The 23511-nt window shown below is 35.5% G+C and overlaps 1 protein-coding gene across 16 annotated transcripts in view; it reads right to left on the reverse strand.

Annotated features, from left to right (window-relative positions):
• Positions 1–23511, reverse strand: part of IMMP2L (inner mitochondrial membrane peptidase subunit 2) — an 886329-nt gene that overhangs the window by 789037 nt on the left and 73781 nt on the right. The window contains exon 5 of one of the 16 annotated variants that reach the window (XM_063642128.1): positions 8777–9756. The exons of 13 other annotated variants lie outside the window; for them this stretch is intronic. In XM_063642128.1, coding sequence (XP_063498198.1) covers positions 9597–9756 — 160 coding nt within the window. In that variant the 3' untranslated portion in view covers positions 8777–9596. 2 more of the 16 variants (XM_055283721.2, XM_055283722.2) reach the window with 2 other exon arrangements.

Here is a 23511-nt window from a genome sequence, read left to right on the forward strand (position 1 = left end):
TATTTGTGGCAACAGAAAGATCCCTAAAACAAAATGCATTTATCAAATGATTGCCTTATAATAAGCATTCAATAAATATTTGCTGAATAAGTTAATGAATCAATGAGTATTTCCCTATGATTTGGGAAATTTAGCCCAATTAAATGCCAGACTTTCAAATGTAAAGGGTTATGTCTCAAAAATATACCTTACCCAGCTGATAAACATAACACTTAAATAACTGTATCTGCATACTCAGTAAGAACTTTATGCATTCATATATTTAATACATCATCAAAGCATTGTGAGACAACTTTATAACAGCAAATTGAAACCATATAAAAAACTATGGACTTTTTGAGGGTTTTTGTTTTTTGTTTTTTATTAGAGACGGGGTCTTGCTTTGTCACCTAGGCTGGAGTGCAGTGACGTGATCGCAGCTAACTGAAGCCTCGACTTGAAGGTCTCAAGTAATCCTCCACCTCTGCCTCCAGAATAGCTGGGACCACAGGTGCAGGCCACCACACGTGGCTCATCAAGTGACAACTTATTCTCAGTCAAAATTCATGGGTAAAAATAAAGTTAAAATTTTAAATTTTAATTTACTTTTGATTTTGAAAAAGTGTATATTTTGTGATAATAGCTTTGATTCTGCTCTCCATCAAATACACCTAATTTTCCATTTTTCCATATTTAAGCGATTAACTCCATTAAAAAATGGGAAATTATTCATTCTCAACTCACTAAAGGAAGTATAAAAGGAATTAAATACAAAGACCCACTCAAATATAGCTAATTTCATTAATATTTCCTGTGTATCATTTCAAAAAACATTGCTACAAAATATTCCTAAGAGTCTTCTTATGATTTTTATAGTCTCATTATTAAGAATTATTGAGATAATTTATTTTAATTAGATAGGCTTTTATAAAGTATATAATCAATAAGTGTTTATAGATTCCTTAGTTTTAAAGCTTTTTTTAAGTTTCTCTTTACCCAAAAATATAATCTGGATTAAATTCAATTTACTGACCCAAAGATATAAATGAGAAATTCAAAACCATTAACACTCTAATACAGCTAGATGGAATGATGAGTGATTAAGGGAGAAGCCATAAGAAAACATCAGGTAATCATCTTTACAGCATGGTCTGAATGCAATCCTTCCTATGAAATTAAAATTTGATACAAAGCCTATCAGGAAACCTTCTAAACTCTAAGATTTGTCAGGAAAAATTGTGAAACACTGAAATATGCAAAATATTAGTGGATGTATTATCTAGTATACCCTTCCAGATTATCTGATTCAGTCAGAATATGAGCCTCATATCGTCTTTCAGCTACTTTACAACTACGTAGTTGTAAGATACAGAATAATACAAACAATTCTTTTCCATAAAAATGCAAATAAATTGTGTCCAGTGAAATGAAATGGATAATTGGCCTGTGGCTATTAACCAGTTTTGCATCTGTTGCACATTCATTTCAGCATCCTTGATTGCCTATATATGTGTGCTCTTAAAATTCTCCTTTGAATAATTTGTAACATCTTACTGATCCCCTCATTAATTAATGAACTTAATAAAGTCTTTGTTACCCATTCTTTTTATATTTGAATAAAATACATGATTTTAACCTTTCTTTAAAAGTATCCCTTAGCAGAATCTATCATTAAAAGTATGACTTTTGAAATAATATCCACCTTCCATAAGCAGGCTTTCTTAAAATTTCCATTAAGTCATAAGTCATCCCATTCTTATTACTCAAAATAAAATACTGCAGCATCAATATTTTGAATCCAAATATGGATGAATCCAAAGCACCATCATTATATGATGTATGTTTACTATTTATATATCCCTAGAAGCAAAAAGGCTGCCAATTAAACTAAGACATAATGCTTTTTTATCAATTAGATTTCATTTTTTGGATATCTGTATCATATATTCCACTGTTCTGCCCCATGCCTCTCATGTAGATAGATGAGTATATATAACTTATCTTTCCAAGCCTAAATCATAGGATTTGGGAATTATTAGAATACCTGAAGTGCATATAAGTCAATTAAACTTTGACATTATGACCACATTCACACATGCACAGATAACAACTCCATCAAAACCACCACCTACCCAACATGGATTTTGAGTCCATCAATTCAAAGAAGCATCCCAGTTTCAGATATGTTCAAATATGAAAAAACAGACATCTTATAATACATAAAACACCACAAATATAAGTGCAAAAACATACAGCAGGATTATAAATGGCAAATAGCTTACAATCAGAAAACCTATCACTAGAGGGTCATCATTTCCTTAAATAGTAACACTAGAATAATCCACACAGACTGCTAGAAATTTATGAATCTTAAAACTGACAGTCAAAATCTCAATGAAGCCAAATAACTCTTTAGGGCAAGAAAAGGTGAGATCCTCGACTGAACTAAGGTTATTCAATCTCTTGTTTACTAAAACAGAGGTAGGGGTGGTTTGGTCTCTAGCAGAAGGGCAAACAAGATGGTATCGCATAATGGAGCTGGCTTAAACCAAAATAATAAAAATGAAAAAACACTCATTCCTCTACTTCTAAGAAAATTATATTCTTCCTTTTTGATGTACTGCTGACATTCCTTTCCTCTTTTCAATCCTAGATTAGTTAACAGCTTGTAAAACTGCTGTTATTCTAATGACAATCTCAATCAACAATATCATAAGGCTTTTTTGCCTAAAGGATCACCTCTCCAAGTTGTAATCTCTTTGAAGACTAAGGAGACCAAAGTCTCTCTTGAACACTAAGGTCTTTTCCAAATTAAAAACAAAATATTCTAAATATTTATGAACGATATCAATCAGACTTACTGCTAAATATTACTTCTTAGTTTTTAGCCTTTTGTAATATGTTATAAAAGTTTCCATTGTCTTTGTATTGTTGAAGGCTACAATATTGCCTAGGACATAGTAACAGCAAATAAATGTTGGTAAACTAGAAATTGACTCTTTCGCACAGTGGCCTTGATTCTCACAATTAACCTAGAAGTTAAGTACTGCAACAATGTTTATTCCCATTTCATATATAAAGAAACTGAAGGTTGGAGAATTTAGAGTTTTGCTCTAAAAATCACAGTTAATAAGTGGCATTGTCAAAACTGAATCCCAGGCCCTTTAACTCCAAGACCAGAGCAATTCTTACAGTAGCAGACTGAACATCCCATGCCTAGATTTCCTTCCCTCTCTCTTCTCTTACCTACTACATGATACTTGACTCAGGATTCTGGTTTGCTGAATTACTGAAACCACATCAACACTGAGTCAATGGTAATTCTCTACCTGGTTACATTTACATTTTAGCACGGATATTGTAAGATTAGGTGCAGCAAAGATTACTGGAAATACACATATTGACAGTCAGATAGCTCACTTCTAGTGGGCCTAGAATATTTAATTTTCCTGTGTCTCAAGTCCTTCATCTGCAAAAGCAGGTGAAATGCAGATGATCAATAAGGTCTTTTCCTAACTAAAAACCTAACATTCTAAATACTTATCAATTATGCCAAATCAGATTCCCTGCTACATTTTACTTAATATTGGCCTTGAAAAAAAAAAAGAAAACTATAAAAACCTATCTGTTAGATTCTGCAGTGGGCCAAAAACAGAACATACAAACAGAAATTTAAATATATTCCAACCATACTACTTGACTAAAAACACTGTCTGTACCAATTTAAAGCTAGAAGGTTTAAGGATAAATGAGATCTATACAGGCACAATTGTCACAGCAGTCCTTCTAGGTATACAAGATACTGAAACATTTTACTGGTCTATAACTTACTTTTTCATACATGGCAAAACTATGTTTTTCTCATTACAAATGCCCTAGCTCTCCCCACAAAGTTATTGTGAAGTCTCCAAATATTGCTAATTTGTCCCTTAAAGCAAAAATATAAAACACTTTGTGACATATGAAAAATGTTCACCATGTCCTTTAGTTGCTTCAAGATATAGCATATATAAATCTTTGAGTTTCTAAACAGAACCATACTATCTAGATTTTTTTGTCTAAAAGATTTAAAACTTAAATTTGCTACCTTTTTTCCTCTCTTGCAGCTTTCAAGTCACTTAGCCTGCTCCAGTCTCCAAGATATACATTATTTTTCCAATAAATGAATAAATAAAATTGGTATTTTTGACTACTTCTTAGTATAAATCTTTTCTTTGTATCAACAAATGTTCGAGTGCATTTTCATTGTATGACAAAATTTCTATTAAAAATGTAAATAATTTCTGCTTACTCTATCGAGTCTTTAATTAAAAGTGGTTTTTAAAGAGTCAAAAGACTTTGATCAATTTTTATAGAATGCACCAGGGCACGGTGGTTCACGCCTGTAATCCCAGCACGCTGGGAGGCTGAGGCAGGTGGATCACTTGAGGTCAGGAGTTTGTGACTAGCCTGGGCAACATGGTAAAACCCCATCTCCACCAAAAAATACAATTTAGCCAGGCATGGTGGCATGCGCCTGTACTCCCCAGCTACTCGGGAGGCTGAGGCAGGAGAATTACTTGAACTCGGGAGGCAGAGGTTGCAGTGAGCCAAGATCATGCCACTGCACTCCACCTTGGGCATCAGAACAAGACACCATCTCAAGAAAAAAAAAAAAACCTATGGAATGCTATCATTCTATCAAAAATAAACATAATATGCTTTCTATTTTAACAAACGAATAACTTACCATTGTACCACCCTAAGTTACTAGGAAAACTATACTACATTATCAGTAAAATTGTTCCTCCTATCTTTCTCCTCTGCCTCTGCTCTATTTCCCTTCAAAAAGTTCTTTACTCCACAGTTTCCCCCAACAGAAAATTTTCCTGATTCTCCTATCCCTCTGTTCTTTCTGTCACTCTCTTCAAGATCCTTTTCCTCTTCTCTCCCACCAGCATCCCCCTTTGATTCTCTGCCTATATTCTCCTTCATCTTGATTCACTCCTTCACAGCTCATCTGCTTCCACAAGATCAACTAACATTTCCATACTGATGAATCCCCGAAGAACATTTTTAGCCTTTATTTTTAACCAGTCTCTGATTCTATATTTCCAGTTGCCTTCAGGACATGTCTCCTTGAATGACTGGATACACTATTAGAATTCAAAACTTCCAGTTTCTCTACATCCTCCTAATCACCTTGTACATAAACTCAATACTTGGGGACATATAATTATCCTATATAATCCTAACAATCTAAAATCTTCACCATTTGCTAGTCCTTACACCCAGAATGAACTACGTTATCTGCTTTATGTCACCACAGGATGCTAAAGTGTTACTGAAAATAGCCACTAAAAAATGTAGCAAATGTTTCTAATACAAACTGATGAGTTCATAATATTCTATAAGTAAATATAATAGAGTTCCCTCTATTTTCCTACTAGACATCTGTTTCTAATTTTTCAATATTACAAAGAAAACTGTTATCTTTATCATTATACATATCTTCATATTTAATAATATCTCCTTAGTGCAGCAGTCCAGAAGTGAAATTAATGGAGAAAAAAGATAAAAGAATTGTTAAGGTTCTTGATAAATACTGACAAGCTTATTTCCAAAACAATATTATCACAACAATGTTAGCTCCATGAGTGCAGGAATCTTGTTCCTTGTGCATATGATAGGCACTAGTAATACAGCAATGATAAACAGTAAGCATTCAATAAATTTTATTTAAATAAACTAATCAATCAACCACTCAGATCTATGAAAGTACTTACAAATAATAAACAAACATTCCTTTATATCTTTATTGTATCATTATACTGTATTTACTTACTCCCCCTTTAAGAGTAAACATGTCACTGCTTTGAGCAATGAAATACAAGCAAAAGTGGTATGTGATACTTCTAGTCAAAAGTTTCAAGTGCTATTTATCATGTCCTTTCCCTCTGTCACAACAACCTAAATGACAGGCAAAAGTTTCTGGTATTATTATATATCATCATTAATTTCTTACAGTAAAATGTAGCTTTTCCCTTAAAACATATCCTTTTTACTGATCAGAAATTCACAGGGAACTCCCTCTTCAGTGCAGGGGGATCCTATGGTAGGAGGATTATAAGTCTGCACTGTCATTCCTAAGAAAGAATATGGAGCAATAAAGGAAATTGCTAAAGTCTGGAAAGTATTCTTGGCTTTCTGCTTTGAAATGAAGCTGACTTTGAAAATCAGAGAATTTGAATAAAATTATCTTAGATTTCAGAGAAAGAAAAATGTTTCATGGAGTAGCTCTTAGTATTACTGCACCTCTAGAGGCCCCAGAAGACAATTAAAAACCAGGCAATATGCTTTATTTTGAAATTCAGCTGTGTGGGCTGAGATGTCACCTTAGCATGAGGGTCGAAGGGGTGCAGGGAGAGAGGGTAGCCAGAGCCTGAGACACAAATTGTAACTCACACTTAAATTCATTTGAAATGCAATAAACAAACTGAACAGAAAAAGCATACAACTACTTGGGCACTGGAATTGAGTTTTTTAAGAAATTTTAACTGTTATTATCTAAATGCTATTAGATAGGGAATATTTCTTTCACAAATACAGCTGAACACATTGATGTTTAAGAGTTTTAGTGCAAATTCCAAGAACTAAAAGAAAATAGAGGAAGACAAATTAGAAATGAGAAGCTAACTTAATGCCAACAAATTAACCTTTCGGAAATTTAGAAAGAATAAAATAGTCAGGCTATTTTATTATTGTTTTATTTCTACTTCATAAGCAAAGGTATTTGTGGCAGATTTTTTAATAAATGTTTTCCTTGTCTTTTTTTTTAAGTGGTTAAAGCAGAAAAGTTAACTAGGACAAGGTAGGAATGAGAGCAGTTATTTGCAAATTTTTCCACAAGGAAAATCCTATCAAAATCCTTCTTTGATATTATTTGTCCTTATAATTTGTTCCCACAATTGCCAAAAAAATGATGACAGTCAGGTTGCATGATTATCTAAAACTCAACATGATATTCTATGTTTTTATCACAATTCAAGATTATTGCATTTTTCCTATCATAACACTAATTAATGGTCAACATAAAAATATGGACTATATTGAACACCAGGCAAAAGGAAAAAATACACCCACAAAACTATAAGACTATGACATAAGTAAATCATTATTCAGCATTTTAGTATAGTTCCTTCTCATATTTTTCCAAGCCACATTTTTGCTTGCTTATTTGATTCTATATATTTGCTTAACCATCTTATTCATTTATTTATTTAACAGCATAAGCTTTTTCCCATGTTACCATAAACTCTTCACAGGCTTCACTTTAGGTATGGTATTCCATCAAGTATACATTCCACAATTTATATTTTGTCTTAGTGTTGGATAGTTGCTTGCTTTCAATTTTTGTACCATTACAAATAATTCCATTAGGAACTTATCAAACATAAGTCTTTCCAATATTTCAAATTCTTTTCCTAAAATACGTTCCTCACAACTGAATTACTATATATCAAAAACAATAATCAAAATTAAAAGCCAATATGATATCTGGGATTTGGTACAAAATAATACAGATTGGGGACGCAGATGGGAGTTCCAAGTGAAGCACATTTAATTTTTTTCAAAATAAAACATTCAAACAAAAAAACTAAAAGCAAAAAAAATCATCCTGAAATACACACACACATACACGCACACGCACAGGAACACACATTCTAGCAAAGACGAAAGCATTTTTATGGCTCTTGCTATACGTTGCCAAATTGCTTCCCTAAAGAGTTGTAATCATTTTTATTCCCAATATATAGCTTAAGGTTTATAGTGAAGGCTTTTTTAACTCCTCTTTACTTTGAAGTCTTTGTACATTGACTTTGGCATGTCTCTGCAACCTACTGCAAATTTTTCCTACTGAGATATGTTCCTGAGTTTTCACTTTATTCTGGAGACTGGAAATTGCTCTTATGATGTTCTTTGTTCATCATGCAAATTTGATTCCATGTAGAATAAGAATTGGATAACAGTACAATGATTCACCTACAGGAATGTTTTTCATATTGTTTACGAGGCAAAAATACATTTAACATAATGTTTAGTAAAAACTGGAAACAACTGTTTCTGTATCACTTGCAGGGTCACAGCATTCCTTCAAAATGTATTTACTGTCATGGAAAAAAATAATTTGCCAGTATAATGTTGAGTTTTTAAAAGTAGGCTACAAGATTGTTTGTATGACACAATTCCATTTTATATAGATCATACACACACACGTGCACAAACACAGATTAAAAAAACCTGGATGTGTATGTACTAAAAGATAGTATCTTCTTGGGGAGTTGATAAGTGATTTTTACAAACATCTTTATACCTATTTATATATTTTTATTTTAATAATAGATATTCTAAATGTATAATTTTTAAATTATCAACCAAAGTAAGACTCAAAGTATAACCAGTAATTGTTTGAGCAACTTATTGTGTACACATGTCAATTTCCAGCTTGCTTACATAAATAGTCTCCTAACTGGATACATCTTAGTGAATTTATAATCATTAAACAAAGTAGCAGACAACATGATCATCACCTGAATAACATTATTTTTCTTCTAAATTTTCAAAAGAGAGCTTTGTGCCCAATGGTTTTCCAAAACTGCCTCATATTAACCAGAAAATTTTGGCTCAAAGTAGAGATTAGAAAATTAATGAACCAATGAAACACAGTTAATTACATCCAGAAATTAATGATTAGGATATTAAAACTTGTAAAATATAGAAATAATGGTGTTCCTTTTTAAAAACTTTTTTTGAATTATTATGAATACATAATAGTTGTATTTATGAGGTACGGGTGGTATTTTAATATAAGCATACAATGTGTAATCATCAAATCAGGGTAACTGGGATATCCATCATCTCAAACATTTATCATTTCTTTGTGTGATAAAGCTTTTCTTAACTAGAAGTTCAACGATAAAATGTGCTTACGGACCTAACTAAAACCCTAGCACGTCCACCTCTAAGAATTCTAATATAGTTTGTCTATAGGGCCCTAGCTCTGCCCCTGCCATTAAGGTTGTGTGACCGATGGCAAGGTCTGCGTCTCCAAAATCAGTATTTTACATCAGTTGATTTCTATGGTCTTCATGGCTCTATGGCTGTATATGCACTTAAAAAGAAACTGTAAACAAATCTGATCAATAAGGAACTTTTTCATGACATGTGGTATGTTATTCTGCAGGGCTGCCATAACATAATACCAAACACGAGGTGGCTTAGAACAACATAAATGTATTCTCACAGCTCTGGAGGCCAGAAATCTGAAATTAAATTGCCAGGAAGGCTATGTCCCTCTGAAGGCAGTAAGGAAGGATCTGTTCCATGCCTTTCTCTTAGTTTCTGGCAGTCAGGTGTTCCTTGACTTGCACATGGCCATCTTCTGCCTGTATCTCTTCACAGCATCTTCTGTGTGTGTGTGTGTGCATGTGTGTGTATGTGTGTTTGTGTGTCCCAATTTCCCCTGTTTATAAAGATACCAGTCATATTGGATTAGGACCCATAAAAATGACACCTCATTTTAACTTGATTACTTCTGTAAAGACCCAGATCTTCAACCTTTTTTGGGGGGATCCAACTCAGCCCATAACATGTGGCATGCTGGTTAATCTCTGTTGCCCTCTAAATCCATTCCCTGCTCCTTTCTGCTCCACATCCCAGAGGCTAACCTCTGTGAACTGCACCATCCATGCTTCTTTAATTTCTAGCTTCAAGTTGGGGTTGGCAAATGGGAGGCACCTGTTCAAGGTCACAAGACAATAGAAGAGAGAAGGGAGGGTATTTATTGCCACTCCATACCCCCACCAGGCCACTTTTTGGTAGCAACTACATTCAGCTATCCATAGTCTTATTCCCTGTCCACTAGCCCCACCCACAATTCTAGCTCTCACCAGAATGGGTAATTCCATTCCCACCTCTTTTTCCTTCTGACATCAGGCTATGATGACATCCCACTGTTGCTAGTCCCTGGGCACTTCACTATCGTTCAATGGTTGCATTCTGCACTACCACCCATCCCTCTATAATGAAGTCCATTCATTAAACTCTCTTCATTGTCCCCAATGAATGTACCATCTGTTTCTCACCAAGGCCCTATCTGGTAAACAGGGATAAGCCAATTCTTTACTTTAGGGTATTTATTTACACGATTTGTTTATCAAAAATTCTAAGAAGTAGTTTAGCCTCAACATGGCTGCCGCAAATTGAGATTTGAAATATTTGGTAGTAAAGACATCACTTTCTATCATATATACATTTGCTACTCTTTTGCTCCTTTCCTCCTTCACACTTATATCTTAATCTAGAAGGATATGGCAGAGGTCAGGAGCATAGATTGTGAAGGCAGACTGCTTCACTTTGAATCTAGCCTCTACCACATACTAGACTATATAAGTCCAGTTAATTTACCTCTCTGAACACTAATAAAATGGGCATAAAGGTAATAATATACAAGGCCAGGATTACAGGTGTAGCTTACACCTGTAATCCCAATACTTTGGGAAGCCAATGTGGGAGAATCATTTGAGGTTAGGAATTCAAGACCAGCCTGAGAAAAATAGCAATTACCTTGTCTCTGCAAAATATTTAAAAATTAAAACATTAGCCATGCATGGTGGTATTGACCTGCAGTCACAGCTACTTGGGAAGCTAAGGCAGGAGGATTACTCGAGCCCAGGAGTTGAAGATTACAGTGAGCTATGACCATGCCACTGCACTCTGTCTGGGCAACATGGCAAAACCGTGTCTCATAATTAAATAAGTAAGTAAAGTTTACAAGTCACAGGACAGCTATGTGAAATATAGGCCAAATTACTTACATTTATTTTTTAACGATTAAATCAATTAATCTATATAAAGTGCTTAGAACAATACCTGGCTTGTAGTAAGTGTTCTATGAGCATTAGCTGCTATTATTATAATTAATTTTTCCTCTGATGTTTTTCCCTTGACCTACACATTAAGTCAATCTAGCCTCAATCATTTTTACATGGACCCTACCCAACCAATCAAATGTATGCTGGGAATATACAAAAACACAGCCAACTCTTTTTTATTTTATTTTATTTTTCCCGAGACAGAGCCTAGCTTGTCACCCAGGCTGGAGTGCAGTGGTGCGATCTCGCCTCACTGCAAGCTCCACCTCCCGGGTTCACGCCATTCTCTCGCCTCAGCCTCCCGAGTAGCTGGGGCTACAGGCGCCCGCCACTAGGCCCGGCTAATTTTGTTCTTGTATTTTTAGTGGAGACAAGGTTTCACCGTGTTAGCCAGGATGGTCTACGATCTTCTGACCTCGTGATCCGCCCGCGTTGGCCTCCCAAAGTGCTGGGATTACAGGCGTGAGCCACCGTGTCCGGCCAACACAGCCAACTCTTTAAATTTTACTATGTAAACTACCCACTGTCCAAAAGATCAGTAACACCTGTCACTCCTGCCATAATGGGCTCTCTGACTCCTATTTGGTGGTACATCCTAAGTCCTCAAGTGTTTTATTTGCTCACAACGTATTTTTGATAACTCTGCTCTCAGTCAAGATTCTGATAAATCACCAATCCCCTACCTGGGCTATTTCAGCTATATGTGAAACACTACACTCCCACTCACTTCCTGGGGTCTATTGTGGCTTTTAAAAGACAGTTTTCAAACCCATACTCCAGCCAAAGAAATGGTCCTTAATAGTGACTTTCCTCCCAAAATATGTGTACCTAGTTTTGTTTAATTGTTTGGGGATGGGGAGGGGTAGTAGTGTTTGAGACCACGCATCACCAAAAAAAAAAAAAAAAAAAAAATTAAAAATTAAAAGAAGATATTTATGCAGCCAAAAGACACATGAAAAAAGGCTCATCATCACTGGCCATCAGAGAAATGCAAATCAAAACCACAATGAGGTACCATCTCACACCAGTTAGAATGGCCATCATTAAAAAGTCAGGAAACAACAGGTGCTGGAGAGGATGTGGAGAAATAGGAACACTTTTACACTGTTGGTGGGACTGTAAACTAGTTCAACCATTGTGGAAGTCAGTGTGGCGATTCCTCAGGGATCTAGAACTAGAAATACCATTTGACCCAGCCATCCCATTACTGGGTATATACCTAAAGGACTATAAATCATGCTGCTATAAAGACACATGCACACGTATGTTTATTGCGGCACTATTCACAATAGCAAAGACTTAGAACCAACCCAAATGTCCAACAACGATAGACTGGATTAAGAAAATGTGGCACATATACACCATGGAATACTATGCAGCCATAAAAAAAGGATGAGTTCGTGTCCTTTGTAGGGACATGGATGAAACTGGAAACCATCATTCTCAGTAAACTATCGCAAGGACAAAAAAACAAACACCGCATGTTCTCACTCATAGGTGGGAATGGAACAATGAGAACACATGGACACAGGAAGGGGAACATCACACTCCGGGGACTGTTGTGGGGTGGGGGGAGGGGGGGAGGGACAGCATTAGGAGATATACCTAATGCTAAATGACGAGTTAATGGGTGCAGCACACCAACATGGCACACGGATACATATGTAACAAACCTGCACATTGTGCACATGTACCCTAAAACTTAAAGTATAATAATAATAAAAAAAGAAAGAAAAAAGAAAAAATGCAAAATAGTACTGATAAAAATGAATAAAGATTATTTGATTAAGCAACATGCTTATTTTATTTTGTACATATACGTATATTTACTTTAACAAATAAAATTATTGTCATTCCAAAATGACATTATTAAAAGTAATAAAAATAAAGAATATCAGCTCCACTTCTTGAATATTTGCTGTTATTTCAATGTTATCACATAGATAAAAGGATGGTAGAAATCTAGCTAATAGAGTTAGCTATGCACAGGGTGACTATGCTTCCAAAGAGGAGTTTTCCATGGCGATCTGCATGTCTTCTTTTCTTTGCCTGGCTGTTTGTGGCCCCTCTTCACGTAACTGGAGTTAGTGTATTCATCTATTCCAAAGTTATTCCATCTGGATTCCTATGTGGCAGCCTTCCCCAAAATACAAAATACAAAATACAAAAAAATATAAAAGTACAGAGCCAGATGTCATTAAAACCTGAGCTTTACCACATCCTTAAAAGTTTTCAAGTTTTCCTTGGTTGTATATGTCCCTTTTCAGCTTACTATATAGCAGATGCTAAGTGCCCCACTGTTGACTATTCTTAGCAAGGCATAATCCAGCATGGAGCTACAGGGAATCACTGCTCCTTCAATACTGGATGACTGAATCACATTGTTGGTGTTTATGTCAACCTACTCCATGTTAAGAATAACTGACAGCTGATAGTCATGACATTGCCTAAGCATCTGTGGTAGATTCAATATGAATATTCTAGAGAATATTTGCAATACGCAGCATTTAATAGCATTTGTTCAGCCACTGTGGAAAGAAGTTTGGAGATTTCTTAAAGAACTTAAAACTGAACTACCATTTGACCCACGAAACCCATTACTGGGCATATATCCAAAGGAAAATAAATCATTCTACCAAAAAGATGCACGCACTCATATGTTCATCACAGCACTAGCACAATGGCCAAAACATGGAATCAACCTAGGTGCCCATCAACAGTGGACTGAATAAAGAAAATGTGGTACAAATACACCAAGGAGTACTACGCAGCCCTAAGAAAGGATGAAACCATGTCCTTTGCAACAACATGAATGCACATGGAGGCCGTTATCCTAAGAATAAATTAACGCAGGAACAGAGAACCAAATATTGCAAGTACTCACTTAAAAGTGGGAGCTAAACATTGGTCACTCATGGACATAAAGATGGCAATCATAGACACTGGGGACTACTAAAGGGGGGAGGGAAAAAGGGGGAAGAAGGTTGATTAACTATTGGCTATTATACTCACTACCTGGATGACGGGATCAATCATACCCTAAACCTCAGCATCACACAATATACCGAAGTAACAAACTGCACATGTGCCCCCAGAATCTAAAATAAAAGTTGAAATTACTTTTTTTAAAGTCCACAATATGATAAAGTGTGCTAAAGAATCATACCTCCTTGAAAATAACTAAAAACATCACTTCTCCCATTTCTAAAGCAAAAGTGAATATTCAAAGATAACTGCAGGAGGTTAAGTTCATTAGCCAATATTCCCCTAGCACCTAAGGCAGTTTTCTGCTTTTTTTTTTCCAGTATGCTCTTATTACTGCCTAATTATCCATATTGCTTTTCTTCCTTTTTGTTAAACTGAAATTCACCCAAGTAGTTTAACCTTTCATTTAGAATCATTAAATACACCCCCCTCCCCTCACTGATAATTGGCCTCTTTCTTTATTAACTGATTTCCCCGCTTGATTTATTACAAATCTTTTTTGCCAAATTTGGATCCATTCTGTTAATACATTCTTTACCTTCTTTCAACTCAATTAACACAGTGTCATTGTTACCAAAGCTTTCCTATTATTTCTTCAAGTTCTTATTGCTCTTTAAAGATCCTCTAGTAGAATAATGAATTTTTAATAAACCTGGAATATTTTAATGATTCTTACTTAATTCTATGGTAAAATTTATGTGAGACATACTATTCTTCACACTGAAATGTTTCCTACTGTACTGTCATAATACTATACGGTAACTTTCTAGCAATCCAAATACACAAATCCTTGCAATATAACTTATGACTTCTAAAAGTACAGAAAGCCATATTATAATTATCATATCCATAGCCAAATCAAACAAAGCCAGCTTCTTCAACAGCAGTTCCAACATCCATACAATTTTTAATAAAGTGAAACCTATACTTGTGCCATCAGCAAATATTAATGTAACCTCTGAGTATGAGTAAACCTGTCACTAGATTATGCAAAGAAGTAACCTTTCATGGGTCCTTGAGGTTTCTCATTAATGGAAATAAACAATTTTTTTAAAAGGCATTCCTGTTCTCTTCTTGGAAAGAAATACTTTCCTGAGCTCCGAGGCACTGATAAAATTTGGTGGATGTCATTTTAAGGCCTTTCCCTTTCTTATCAGCTACTGACACATTTCCCAGCCTTGCCACCTCTACTCACCAAAACACTGCCTTTTTTTTTCTAAAAGGAAAAGAAAAATGAAAGGTATCTACTGACCTTGGATCAAATAAGGTTATGTTTAAGTTTAGTTTAGAGATTCCTTCCACTTTTCCAAGACCTAAAATATGAAGCAGAATATAGACCATGGTATCTTTATTTAGCAAGAACCAGTGGACACTGTTTACCAGTGGGAAACACATCTTAAGTTGACAAGAGAGATGGAGATAACCAGAACAAAATTAACCATTAGAATATTAAAAACTCTACTCCCAGAATAAATTACAAGGAACAAAGAAACAAAGATTTCTACCACTATATTATTTTGAGTAATTTTAAATAAATAGGAAAGGATTTTGATATCATCCTTCTGTAAAGTGTCTACCTGCCAACGTTTATGTTTGCAATTTTCAATAATTGCAACTACAGACATAATCTTTATAAGTATATATTCATTTGATGTCTTTCACCAATAAAGACCTGGTGTTCCAAGTCTCCTATCTGTTCCAGAATTTTTATTTAATGTGCCAATATAGCTCTTCTTCTTTAAAAAATTTCAAGTCAGTTTTGACCCCAACTTTAAAACTATGCAACATAGTTCTCTGATATCCTGAGGGATTAATTCTTATGTTGAACTTCCTAACAATTCCATTTTGATCCCTAAAGCTATTTTCATGCATTTTTTAAATGAAAGAGGCCTTAAAGATCAACTAGTCTGCACCTCTTATTCTGCAGATGATGCAATTGATCCAAGGAACAGTTAAAATAACGTGTCCAGGGTCACTCAGCCAGTTAAAAATGATGCAACTCAAAGTAGAAACAAGATCTCCCAAAGCCTAGTCCCATAGTCTTGCACTGAAGAACTGGCAAATAGAGGCTTTCAGATTTGTTTCACAGAAAAGAAAATAATACTTTTTAAATTAGTCAATTATGTAAATAAAATCGGTGTTTTCAAACACTTAAAAATCTTTTGTAAAAGTACATTTCCTTGTAAATGTAAAGGTGCTTTTAGAACTGTTTGTATTTTTTATTGCTTAAGATGATTTTCTATTGCCACTGTAACAAATTACAGCAAACTTGGCGGTTTAAAATAACACCTGTTTATTATCTAACAGCTCTCTAAGACAGAAGTCTAGCAGGTTTGGCTAGATCGTCTTCTCAAGATCTTTCAAGGCCAAAATCAAGGTGTCAGTGGGTCCTTATCTAGGTCCTTATCTAGAAATCCCAGGATAATCTATTTCCAGGCTCATTAAGTTGTTGGCAAAATTCTGTGTAGTTGTAAGAATGAGGTACTTGTTTCCTTGCTGATCTTTGAGTGAAGGTCATTCTTAGCTTCTAGAGGCAGCCTGCTTTCCTCTGCCCATGGTCCCTGAATCTTCAAAGGCTGTAACAATGTGTTGCATCCTTCTTGTCATTTGGGTCTCTCTCACTTCGTATGCTGCATCTCCCCAACTACTACTTCTGCCTCTGTTTTTAAGGGCTCATGTGATTACACTGGGCCTACATGGATAATCCAGGATAATCTGTATTTTAGGGTAAACTGATTAGTAGCCTTATTTACATCTGTCCCTTTGGCAATGTAAAGTAACTTATTCATCGATATATCATCTTATTATATTCACTATCCAAGGAATTAGAGCATGGAATCTGCTTGGAAACCAAAGTTCTAATTATTACATTTGGCTCATATTTATTGATGTATCCTTAAGGAAATATGACTAGTTTTCTACAGATCATATTGTTCAAACTCTAACAAACTAAACAACTTTTCATTCCTAATATTTATATATCCATTTCCAGGAATGGCTCTGATTGGCCCTACTTAGGTCCAGTGCCCACCCCTCTACCAACCACCAGGCCTGGCTTCATGGCAATGTGACCAGTGCAGTCACACATAATCCTGGGCTCAGAAGGGACCCCACATTTGGGGCTTAATGCTCTGAAGCTACCAACTTGAAATTCTTAACCCTTTGAATTTGTTTTGTACATGAAGTCCAATAGAACAATTGAGCATGTGCTAGGGGCTTGTTTGTCTGAAAAAGAACGCATTTCTCTTTTATTTTTTAAGAATATTTCCAACAGGTACAACATTCTAGATTGACATTTTTTTTCCTTTTACCACTTTATAGAGATGTCATTCAGTTATCTCCTGTCTTCCATCAGTTGAAAAGTAGGCTATATTTTTGCTTCTTTGAAGGAAATGTCTTTTTTCCTTTTAAGACTTTTATCGGCCAGACACAGTGGCTCATGCCTGTAATCTCAGCACTAAGGGAGGCTGAGGCAGGCAGATTACCTGAGGTCAGGAATTCAAGACCAGCCTCACCAACATGGAGAAACCCCATCTCTACTAAAAATAAAAAATTAACCAAGTGTGGTGGTGCATGCCTATAATCCCAGCTACTCAGGAGGCTGAGGCAGGAGAATCGCTTGAATGCTGGAGGTGGAGGTTGCGGTGAGCCAAGATCATGCCATTGCACTCCAGCCTGGGCAACAAGAGTAAAATTCTGCCTCAAAAAAAAAAAAAAAAAAAAATAGACTTTTAACTTCTTTGGTTTTCAGTGGTTTGACTGCCATGTGCCCTAAATGTGCTTTCATTGTATTTATTCCAATAGTGCTTTTTCATTCTGTGGATTGATGTCTTTCATTGATTTTAGAAAACTCTTGGCCTGAATCTATTAAGATAATGCTTCTCCCTCAATTCCCACTCTCCTATTCTCCTGGGACTCCAATTAGATGGTAGTCAGCCTTTTTCACTATTACACTATTTACACTATTGATTGTGTGTTCCATTCTTTTATTCCCCCCATACCCTATTCTATATATTTCCTAATTGACCCATTATCCGGTTCACTAATTCTTTCCTCAGCTGTCTAATTTTCTATTAAACTAATCTACTGAGTTCTTCGTTTCAGTCACAGTTTTTATTTCTAGAATGTCTCTAAATTATTTTTATGGATTCTTATTCTGTGCTGAAATTATCCATCTTTTCATCACTTTAAAAAAATATTGATCATAATTTTTTTTGTTTTTGGAGAGAGGGTCTTACTCTGTCACCCAGGCTGGAATGCACTGGTGAGACCATAGCTCATGATCTCCCAGGCTCATGTTATCCTCCCTCCCATCTCAGCCTCTATAGTAGCTGAGACTCCAGGCATGCAACACCATGCCTAGCTTTTGTTTGTTTGTTTCTTTGTTTGTTTGTTTAAGTAGAGACCAGGGAAATCTTGCTATGTCACCCAGGCTGGTCTCAAACTCCTGAGCTCAAGTGATCCTCCCACCTCAGCCTCCCAAAGTGCTAGGATTACAGACATGAGTCACCACACCTGGCCAATTACAGATATTTAATAGTCTATGTCTAATCATTCCAATATCTAGATTACTGTGAGATTGTTTCTATCCTTTCTTGTTTTATGTTGTTTTTATTGGTCCTGGCTTCTAATATGCATGGTATAATTTTTTATTAAATGCCAAGTATTGTGTATAAAAAAATTATAGAAACTCTGCATGACGTCTCTTGCTTCCAGCAATGACAGACAGTTAAAGTAAAGGCAGACCACCTTAAAATCAAGATTGGTTTTATCAAAGAATATATTTTGATTTTTTTAAGTAGTGGCCTATTTATAGTTCTTCCTAACTCCTAGGATATAGCCCCACAAGAATCCCAATGAAAAGCTTAGAGTGTTTTACCAGGGTCCTTCTTCCTCCTTCCTGAATTTTAGCTTGCAGGCACTGTGAAACTGCCAAAATTTCTGCTCACCCTCTCACCATCTTAGCTATTGCTGCTCGGCTTCTCAGCTTGGCCTATGTTGCTTGCAAATTGACAGAACCCAAGGTGAAAAATGACACCAAATACAGGGCTCACTTCAGTGTGTTTCCTTTCATTCTTAGATCTTTAGCTCTTGGTAGTGCTCCAATGCCTTTAGATATATATATTTTTAATCCAGTTTTTTCATTATTCACAGTGTAGGCCTTAGTTTGAAATAAACTAGTCCATTTACAGCCAGAAATAGAAATCAGCCACTGACTGATCTGTGGCCTATCTTTATGTGTGCCTCTATACCTTATTGATTCCAAAAGTATTTAAGATAGGTTGACACACTTATGTGATGGTTGATTTGCCTTTTGTTCTATTTCCTGCTTGAAACCTAAACTGTTCACTACTCTAAAAATTAATTCTGTTGTAATTATTATGTAAACATATTCAAAATGCTTCTCCTCAATAGCTAAATCTGACTCCTTACATATAATATTTAACGTGTATTTGGGAGGTCCTTTGTAAAGGCTGTCTTGTACTTACTCATTTTTTTAAATATAGGAAACAGCATTCTCAGAGACTAGATTATTTCAGAGTAAAAATAAAAACATTTATAAACATAAGCACTAGTATTTAATAGAATGTTGTCTGTATAATTTTGTTCTTTGATAATTTATAGTTACCTCTCAAAGGATATAAAATTTATAAAACAGGATGAGCAGAAGCTATGTATATCTCCTATGGTTACACTAACACAAAATCTCGGTAATTCAAAATTGAAATTTATGAAACATTTCTAAGCTGTAATTTGTCTCTGAACTAAGAAAATGTCTTATTAAATAATTAAGTGTAAAAGCATTGTGAAGGCAGTTTATCCTACTTAAAAAGTAAATTGCTATTAAGGACTGTCTTAAGGATACCAACTTTTTTTTTTTCTTTTTTGAGGTGGAGTCTCACTTTGTCGCCCAGGCTGGAGTGCAGTGGCGCAATCTTGGCTCACTGCAAGCTCCACCTCCCAGGTTCATGCCATTCTCCTGCCTCAGCCTCCCGAGTAGCTGGGACTACAGGCGCCCGCCACCACGCCCGGCTAATTTTTTGTATTTTTAGTAGAGACGGGGTTTCACCATAGCCAGGATGGTCTCAACCTCCTGACCTCGTGATCTACCCGCCTCGGCCTCCCAAAGTGCTGAGATTACAGGCGTGAGCCACTGTGCCCAGCCAAGGATACCAACTTTTTGTATGGCTATGAACAGCATTTAAAAATCAGTTTAATCTATATCAAATAATAATAATAATACCTATACTATCTCATTTTATTTATTTTAAAAATGTCACTTGTACATATACTTAGTAATGACTGCAAATTACTATGGATAATTGAAAGTACCAAAAATAAACTGCAACACAGGATTCCCCTTCCCAGCATTTTACTGTCAATTGAAAAAAAAAAAAAAAACTAGAAACCTAGGTACTTCATCCTCCCTAAAGAATCTTTCTGTAAAAGTCATGGTCTTTCTATACTTGGTTCCTAAATGTACTATATTAACTACAAACTCAGAAAAATGTTTGGCCATAGATTTTAAAAATTGGGAGTGAGTACAGATAGAACAGATAAGTATACACAATTATATTTTCCCAGCTCAATTGATAACTGGCTTTTAATACAATTATGGGTCATTATTCAGTATTATCATTACTGTGGGCAAAACATGAAATTCCATTTTTAGCAGGTTCCAATTAATTTCCTTGGTTGGTCAGGGAACCTTTCAAGATTTACAAGCACTCAAGACACAAAGCACCTTTCGTTTTTTTTTTTTTTTTTTCAAAGGCTCTATGCTATTTCATCTGTTTCCCTGGCTCAAATCTTTATGACTCTTTGCTCATACTTATCGATAGAGAAGCAGCCACCACACTGGCCATCTACCAGAAAGTGGCAATTAGTTTAGCATGACAAAAACCAGCTGTTGAAACTGTATGCTCACTATATGTTCATAATACAGTATTATTGCTATTAATGAAGAGACTACTATGTATTTCAGGAACCACTGTATCAGAAATTCGACTACAGAAATGGGAGTAAAATAAGAGATGTAGACATACCAGGGCCAGCATGACTTCTTTGGTGAGAATCGATGTTACACAACCATAGCATCGTACCACATTATATGGAGACATTATAGGATGATGGTTAAGACACAGCTTTGATGTGAGGCACTTCAAACCTTTGCTCTGCCATTTATTAATATTTACTATGTCCTTAAGCAGGTTATTTAGCCTCTCTATGCTTTAGTGTTCTCATCTATAAAACTGGGGATAACAATACCTACTTTATTGGTTTTTCTTAGTAAGAATCAAATAAAAGTGAAGTTAGAACTCCTAACCGAATGGCTACAAAAAAATAAGCAGTCAATAAATACTTTAAAAATATTATGGTTGTTTTTTTTTCTCTCCATAGATTATGTGTCTTTTTCTCTCTGTCTTTAGACCTGATCACTCCAACACTCTCACCAACACCAGGTGTTTACCTATCTTTAGAAGTCTACCTTTGCTTCATAGGAACTACCTTAGTGTTTTCCATCTCAGACTTTGGGATTTTATCTTAGTTCACTTCAGACATACTCCAGGGATGCAGCAGTGTACAACGGGAAAAGATTTAGACATAGTGTTATCAAATAGAAATAAAATGTATGTCACATGTGTAATTTTACATGTTCTACTAGGCACATTTAAAAAGGAAGAATCAGCCAGATGTACTGGTTTTGCCTGTAGTCCCAGCCACTCAGGAAGCTGAGGCAGGAGGATCACTTAGGCCCAGGAGTTCATGCCCAGCATGGGCAGCATAGCAAGACCCAATCTCTTATAAAATAAAACTAGAAGAAAAAGAGGAAAAAGAAACAGGTAGAATTTTAGTAATATATTTATTTGCATGAATATATCCAATTTATTATGATTTTAACAAGCAGCAATCACCACATTTCAAGTGTTCAGTAACTATAGGTGCTTGCTGTATCAGACAGTACAGGCTTAGAGTCAAATGAACGTGGATTCAAATTCTGGCCCTGCTTTTTACTTGTCATGCACTTGCTGTAAATCTGTTTCATTATGTTAAAAATTACTATCTCCAGATATTGTGACAATTAAATAAAAACAGCATACTCAAAGCACTTAGCACAATGCTTACTTACAGGCATGCTCATTCAATGAGAATTCCCTCACACCAACCTTCTCCTATAGAACTGAAAACTGGCTCAAAACAGTGAAATCTATGATCCAGATTAAGAGGAAAGGAAGAGAAAGGAAGCCCTTCATCCTTCCTTTCTAGCTCTCTATAAACTGTGGCCACTTCTCCCACTCACACAGCTCTCCTTCTTTGCTTCCTAGCAGCTATAAATTTGACTCGGTAGACTTATTTCTAGAACCCCTGAACCCTTGTAGTCATGACCCAAGTATGTGGTTCCAAGAAACTAAAAAAAAAAAGCCCATGTCTGAAAGAGAAATCCTACCATCTCTTTCTCCTCTGCCCCTGTGGTATCTACCTCCCCAGCTGGCCCTACTGCCTACTCAGACAGAGTTTCTCCTTCATTCAGGGGTTCTCACTGCTGCAGCTTCCTCAGCCTCACCAACTGCCATTAACATTAGTGCTTCTCTATTGAAAGAGAGTCTGGCATCAAACATTAAAGAGGCTGAGCAGCATTCTGCAAAATAACTGTACAGTACCCTTCAAAAGTGTCAATGTCATAAAAGACAAAGATTAAAGAACTGGCATATACTGAAGGTGTCTAAAGAGACATAAAAAATAAAAAATGAAAATATGGGATCTTGAGTAGGATCTTGGCCCAAAAAAAGGACATTAGTGGGAAAACTGGCGAAATCTGAATAAGGTCTAGACCTATTCGTCTAATAAGATTAGATCTAATATTATTCTACTGATGTGAATTTCCTGGTTTCAATAATTGAACTATGGTTCTATATAATGTTAATATTAGAGGATTTGTGGGAACTCTCTATACTATTTTTGCAACTTTTCTTCAAAACAAATAAAAGTAAAATAAAGTTAAAGCACTTTTAAATGTGATTATTTAGGACTTTATTATGAAAGAACCTCTGTCCCAATGGACTTGTTAAGTGATATATTATTGTGAAATAGTGCAACTTAATGTTAAGCCAGGAAGGCCATCACACAGGTTAGCGAAAAGTCAATTCCAAGGTATAGAAAATCCACCTTAATCACCACTATGAGTTTGTAAATCACCAAGAGAGTATGATGCCACCTACATATACTATAGTGAGGACTTGATGACAGCAAATCATATTTTGTGCAACCAGTAATGTTATTAAATAAATGTAGCTACTGAATAATATACTTAAACAATAATTCCACTGTGACCAACTTTTTACAGAAAGAAACAGTGAAAAATAAGGAAGATATGCAAAAAAAAAAATATGCACCCACCTCCCTCTGCCAGATCTCCCATGCTTTAGGAAACAACACTGGTCAACCAACTCTGAACAAAACCCCTTGCAATAGAAAGGGCAGTCTGCTTTGCTATATATGTGTTTCTGTAACATGAACTAACATAGACAATTGGTAAGTGGAGAAAAGATTTCAGTGTAATGCAGAAGTTACATTGGTTCATATGTAATTTTTTTCCCAGATCATTAATGTTTTGCCTTATTAGTACAGGCAA

Source organism: Symphalangus syndactylus, chromosome 6, assembly GCF_028878055.3.
Source record: "Symphalangus syndactylus isolate Jambi chromosome 6, NHGRI_mSymSyn1-v2.1_pri, whole genome shotgun sequence".
Taxonomy (NCBI): Eukaryota; Metazoa; Chordata; class Mammalia; order Primates; family Hylobatidae; genus Symphalangus; species Symphalangus syndactylus.